This window comes from Lethenteron reissneri, chromosome 19 (genome assembly GCF_015708825.2).
Source record: "Lethenteron reissneri isolate LAM-NWPU_2019-01 chromosome 19, ASM1570882v1, whole genome shotgun sequence".
Taxonomy (NCBI): Eukaryota; Metazoa; Chordata; class Hyperoartia; order Petromyzontiformes; family Petromyzontidae; genus Lethenteron; species Lethenteron reissneri.
Window position 1 is genome coordinate 1,134,199 of NC_083797.1, and position 6,262 is coordinate 1,140,460.

Genomic DNA, 6,262 nt, shown 5'->3' on the forward strand with positions numbered 1-6,262 from the left:
CCTCTGCGTTGCTCATATAATCTGATTCTGATTGAACGACGGAGACCCGCAGCCTGCACCACGTGTTGCGCAGCGAGGTGCTCACTCATCCAATCACGAGGCAGCCTCGAAACCTGCTTAGCTTGCTACGTCACGGGCTTCAACGTCGCAGGGCGTCGTTAACCGAACCTGAATCGATTTCGGTACACACGCACACACACACACGTGGTAGGATGGAGCGCACCAGGAACACGAAAGGTGTTGTTTTTCTGAAAAAAAACGTGAAGGAAACGGAGCGAGAGGACGACCCTCACACAGAGAACGGCTCGTGACGACGTCGAAAGAGATCGGTGGCAGAAAGACGCGGCCACTGCTTGAGCCACGTGAGCGCGACAAGACGGAGAGGAAAGTGGACACGACACATGACGACACATGCAGGGGACACACACCCACTCCGGCCTGCCCGCCTAGGGGACACACACCCACTCCGGCCTGCCCGCCTAGGGACACACACCCACTCCGGCCTGCCCGCCTAGGGGACACACACCCACTCCGGCCTGCCCGCCTAGGGACACACACCCACTCCGGCCTGCCCGCCTAGGGACACACACCCACTCCGGCCTGCCCGCCTAGGCGCCCGTGGGGGTCGCGATGAGGATGAGTCGGTGCGGGGTTTGGGTTTGGGGCGACTCACGAGGAAATCCCATTTGGCCGCTCAGAGCAATGGGTGCGCGCTCGCGCGGGGCACGTGACGGCTGGAGGGGTCGAGACTAAGGACGGAGCGGCAGCTAAAGGATGGAGAGGGGGAGGGGTAATGGGGGGTGGGGGGTGAAGCGGAGATGCAAAATCAGCTGGAAATGAGGCCTCCATCTCGCAGTGGATAGATCATGGTGATACGGTGAGAGATATTCAGGAGAGCTTCACGGGGCTTTGTGTAATTTAGACTTAATTTTATTATTCAAGTTCTGTCAATCAAGCGTAATACATTAATACGTGGTGCGTGTGTGCGTGTTGTCTGTGTGTATCCTGTGAGTGTATTGTGTGGTGTCCGTGTGTGTTGTGTGTGTTGTCTGCGCTACTAACCCGGTGACCCGAGTTCGATTCCTGCTCACGGTCAACACCAGTGACGATTATATGAACCGGTCCTGGGCCTCCCCTAGGTCGACTCAGCCTCGAATGAGTACCTGGTGCGGTGTGTAAAACATCGCCACTGCGGAGACAAAGGCGGCCGGGCGTGGTGTTGGCCACCCACCCCCTCGTGTGCCGTGCCGGCCTTCATAGGTGCTGCTCACTAACATTACTTGCCCCAACAGTCTGATAAGGCTATACGGGGGAATCTTTGTCTTTGTAGAGCACGTGTGTGTCTGTACGTGTGTGTCAGCACGTGTGTGTCAGCACGTGTGTGTCTGTACCTGTGTGTCTGTACCTGTGTGTGTCTATACGCGTGTCTGTACGTGTGTGTCTGTATGTGTGTCTGTACCTGTGTGTCTGTACCTGTGTGTCTGTACGTGTGTGTCTGTACGTGTGTGTCTGTACCCGTGTGTGTCTGTATGTGTGTCTGTACGTGTGTGTTTGTACGTGTGTGTCTGTACCTGTGTGTGTCTGTACGTGTGTCTGTACCTGTACGTGTGTGTCTGTACGTGTGTCTGTACCTGTGTCTGTACGTGTGTGTCTGTATGTGTCTGCACGTGTGTCTGTACGTGTGTCTGCACGTGTGTGTCTGCACGTGTGTGTCTGCACGTGTGTGTCTGCACGTGTGTGTCTGCACGTGTGTGTCTGTACCTGTGTGTATGTACCTGTGTGTCTGCACGTGTGTCTGTACGTGTGCGTGTTATTCGCGTGACGCGTGGAAAATTGGAACACAGCAGCAAGAGGCCATGAGCAGTCCGCTCGATCTCGTGCCGAAACAGATCGCAGTTTAGACATCAGCAGCACCACCACCATCGTCACCACCATCGTTATTGTGGTAACATGATGTTAATAATATCATCACATCATCATCATCGCGGTCCCGGACCCGAGCCCACGTCGCATCCACTGCCGTGCAAACATCGGAGGAGGCGGAGTTCGCGGCGCCGAGTTGTCTTGGCGTCATCGTGGCGTGGCCAGCATCATGGCTCACCGCAGACACAGCTCACCAGCATGGCTTACCACAGACACAGCTGACAGCTCACCACCATCGCTCACCGCAGACACAGCTGACAGCTCACCAGCATGGCTCACCGCAGACACAGCTCACAGCTCACCAGCATCGCTAACTCACCACACCCCGTCACTCGACACTCAACTCGGCATCATTCCATCATCATCATCAATCAATTTTTTCAGAAATGCTTCTTTGTGTGTTTAGTTTGTTGTCCTTCCCCGGCACACAGACACAATCATCACCAACCCCACCGTCTCTACTCACAACCCCTCACCCCATCATCCTCGACTCCAGCGACAGGGGTTCACCACTGACACCACCACGCACCACGGCTCATCATCGCCGTATCCTCACCCCCCAGTGTAATAACCCACCATCCTCACCACCATCCTCACCACAACACATCTCACCAGGCACACACACTCAGCAACAACAACAACAATGACAACAAACAGCCGCCGTCATTCGCCACAAAGTGGCGGAGACGTCACCACAGCGCGTTGTGCCAGGCTACGTGCACGTTGAGGCCATCAGGGTAAAGTGTCGAAGGCTCACCACAGCTCCCTCCCCCTCTCTCTCTGCGGTCTCACCGCCACCACCACCGCCAGCCTCTTTGTCTCTACAACTCCACAGTTCAGTGCCGAGTCCCACGCTCATTCCAAGTTCCACCAATCAATCAATACACCACGTGGCGGTGGCGGCGGTGGCCACCACCACCTCCTCCTCCTCCCCGCGACACCTCACGAACTGTCGTCGCAGTGTTTGCAGCCGCTGCCGTGAAACCCCGAGCAGCCGCACTTATCGCGTCCTCCTCCCCCTCCCCCCGTGGTCGCTGCCACAGCGGCCGCGGCTGCCACCGCCGCCGCGGCCGACGCCTGGAAGCCGAAGGCCGCCTGGTCGTACGCGCCGAGCGACGGCGGAACGAGCGCGGGTCCCAGGCCCGTGGCGAGAGTCGCCGGCTGCAGCGCCACTGCCGAGGCCGGCACGGGCTGGCCCTGGTTGAGGTAGAGGACGAGGCGACGCATCTCCTCGAGCGCCTGCGCCTGCATGAGGATGTAGTTCTTGGCCAGCAGCAGCGTGGCGATCTTGGAGAGTTTGCGCACCGAGGGGCTGTGCGCGTACGGGATCACGGCCCGCAGGTCGTCCAGCGCGTCGTTCAGGTCGTGCATGCGCCTCCTTTCGCGCGCGTTGATGCTCAAGCGCAGCGCCCTCTGCTCCTTGTTCTTGCGGCTCAGGGCGCCGCGGACTTTGCACGCGGCGGCCGCGGCTGCCGCCAGAGCCCCCGGGGCCGCGCCGGCCACCGTCACCCCCACGAGGCTCGAGCCCGGAGCTCCGAGCCCCGGGTCTCCCCCGCCGCTCCCAGCCTCGGCGCTCTCCGAGCGGTCGCTGTCATCGTCCGCGGTGCCCTCCCCGCTGCTTTCGTGCGCCGAGGGCCCTCCCCCTCCTCCTCCTCCACCGCCGACGCCGCCGCCGCCCTGGAGGAGGAGGTTGTGGTGGTGAGGGTGGTGGTGGTGGTGGTGGCCGTGGTGGTGCAGCGCCGAGCCTGAGTCGCGGTGGTAGCCGTGAAGTCGACCCGAAGAGTTCCACACCGCGGCCGCTGCCACGGCTGCAGTCGCTTCTCCGAGGCCTCGGAAGTGGCCCACGACGCCGCCACCCCCGGCGGCTTCTCGCGGCCCCGCGGGCCCCGTCTGGAGCTGCTGCAGGGCCCGCGGTCCGAACGCGGCGCTCTTCCGCTCGCTCATCATCAGCACCTCGGCCACGCCGCGCTCCATCGCGGCGGCGGCGGCGGCGCGGCGCGGCCCCGAGTGGCGCGTCCCGGCCCCGAGATCGGCGTCTCGCCCCGTGTCGCCTCTCCTCCGTCCACACCGGTTCTTACTCGAGGTGCCTCTTGTACTCCCCTCTCTCTCTCTGCGCGCGCTCTATCTCTCCTACTGCACTCTCTCTTATCGCTCGCTCTGCCTCTCGAGCGAGCGAGCCCACGACCACCCCTCTACATCTGCCAGAGCCGCCGTTGAGGAGTGTAAGCGGTGAGTTTTGAGTGTGAACGGTGGGTGAGCGTGAAGAGTGGTGAGGAGCGCTGAGCGTGAAGAGTGGTGAGTAGTAGAGGGTGGTTAGTAGTGGTGAGTGGAGAGTCGTGGAGAGTCGTGGTGAATCGTGGTGAGTAGTGGTGAGTAGTGGTGAGTCGTGGTGAGTAGTGGCGAGTGCGCGCTGGCGTGAGAGTCTGGCCGCGTGTGCGGAGCGCGTGGCGGAGCGAGTTTCTGTTTGATCCCCACCCTCCACCCCTCCCTCCCCACCCTCCACCCCTCCCTCCCCACCCTCCACCCCTCCCCTCCCTCCCCACCCTCCACCCCTCCCCTCCCTCCCCTCCGCCGCTCCCTCCTCCTCCCGACGCCCCCCCCTCCTCCTCTTCCCACTGCACCCACCCCCCTCTCCCCTCCCTCGCCTCCCCCCACCCAGCTCACTCGCTTTTTGACGTCGACGCTTGGGGGGAGGGGAGGGGGGAGGGAGCTGCGGGTGGCGTGCGGGCGAGAGGGAGGGAGGGAGGGAGACGCGGGCGGGAGAAGGGAGAATGAGAGAGAGGGAGGTGGAGAGAGTGACGGGAGAGATGGACGCAGGGGGAGCACGAGGAGGAGAGGGGCGCGTGGCGCGGGGCGGATTGGGGACCCCCCGGGCTCGCTCCGTCTCCCCCCTCCCCCCCGCGACCCCCTCTGCCCCCACCCCGGGTGAGGAGACCCCCGTTGCTGACTCCCCTGCGGTGCTCATGAGCGCTCAGAGCACCACGACTAGGGGGGGCGGGGGGGGGGAGTTGGGCTGCGAGGTGTACCCAGCCAGGAGCCTCACACTGGATTATTGCATCGATCTGTGCGGTCGCGCAGCGGTCAGCGCGCTGCGATACGAACCCCTCGAGCCCGAGTTCGATTCCCGCTCGCAGCCACCAACACCCAGTGACGATTGTCTGAACCGTTCCTGGGCCTCCTCTAGGTCGACTCAGCCTCAAATGAGTACCTGGTGCGGTGTGTGGTAAACATCGCCAACTGGGGAGACAAAGGCAGTCGGGCGTGGTGCTGGCCACCCACCCCCTCGTGTGCCGTGACGGCCTTCATAGGTGCTGCTCGCTAAAGCACTTGCCCCAACAGCCTGTGAAGGCTACCCGGGGGAGCTTTGGTGGCCGGGACGAGGCTGCCGTGGCAGGACCCTCCCTGGAGCGGGGGCTGAGACTCGGGGTTCATGGTGACGAGCACGGCAATAACAATACTCATGATGTTGTTATAATTATAATGTTGTTATAATTATGTTGTTATAATCATAATAGAGACCCGGCGACTTACTTATTATTATACAATATTAATAATGAATACACTACACCACTAACATTCTTACCACACCACGCCACATTACACCAGCCCACACCACACTACACCACCCCACACCACGCTACACCACGCTACACCACACTACACTCCACCACGCATGTATGGATATTGAACCTCTTTCACACCGTACGTAACCACCCGCGCTAACCACACTACCCCACCGCACACCACGCTACACCGCTTACATTCACAGCCTTACATAGAGACCCGTAGACTTACATCGAGACCCCATAAACTTACATAGAGACCCATAGACACACATATGAACCCATAGACTCACATAGAGACCCACAGACCATCAGAGACGCCCATCGACATATAGAAAATAGACCCCGAGGCTCACGTAGATATCCAAAGACCTCCTTATACAAAGACCAAACGACTTCCATAGAGACCCATAGACTTACACAGAGACCCGTAGGCTTCTAGACGAGGTGGAAGAGGGGAGGGGAGGGCAGTGGTTTATGTAGTAGCCCCGATATGATTGTGGCGGTGACGCAGCTCCCATTACCGCGCGCGCACTATCTCGCTCCTGCAGGACCTTCTAGACTGGGGGGGGTGTTGGGGGTGTGTTACACTTATCTAGATACGGGGGTGGAGCGGGGGGGGGATTCGCTTGAGAGCCATTGAGGCGGCCAAGCGCAACTGTAATTCGCGATCCGGTAAATTATAGAATGAGTGCGAAGACAAAGATCCCCCGTGTAGCCTGTAAGAGACTGTTGGGGCAAGTGCTGTTCGTGAATAGCAAGCACCTATGAAGGAT

At 60.5% G+C, this 6,262-nt stretch overlaps 1 protein-coding gene across 1 annotated transcript; it reads right to left on the minus strand.

Moving 5' to 3' along the window:
• Nucleotides 1–1,613: 1,613 nt before the first annotated feature.
• LOC133344124 (class E basic helix-loop-helix protein 22-like) lies at nucleotides 1,614–4,322 on the minus strand. Its single transcript, XM_061554110.1, has 2 exons — nucleotides 1,734–4,322; nucleotides 1,614–1,631 (listed from the first exon to the last, which is right to left on the minus strand). The coding sequence occupies exon 1, from the start codon at nucleotides 3,895–3,897 to the stop codon at nucleotides 2,866–2,868; it is 1,032 nt and encodes a 343-aa protein (XP_061410094.1). The 5' UTR covers nucleotides 3,898–4,322; the 3' UTR covers nucleotides 1,614–1,631; nucleotides 1,734–2,865.
• Nucleotides 4,323–6,262: the final 1,940 nt, after the last annotated feature.

Coding starts and splice junctions, on each gene's coding strand:
- LOC133344124 (XM_061554110.1), bottom strand. CDS start 3,897: ATGGAGCGCGGCGTGGCCGAGGTGCTGATGATGAGCGAGCGGAAGAGC.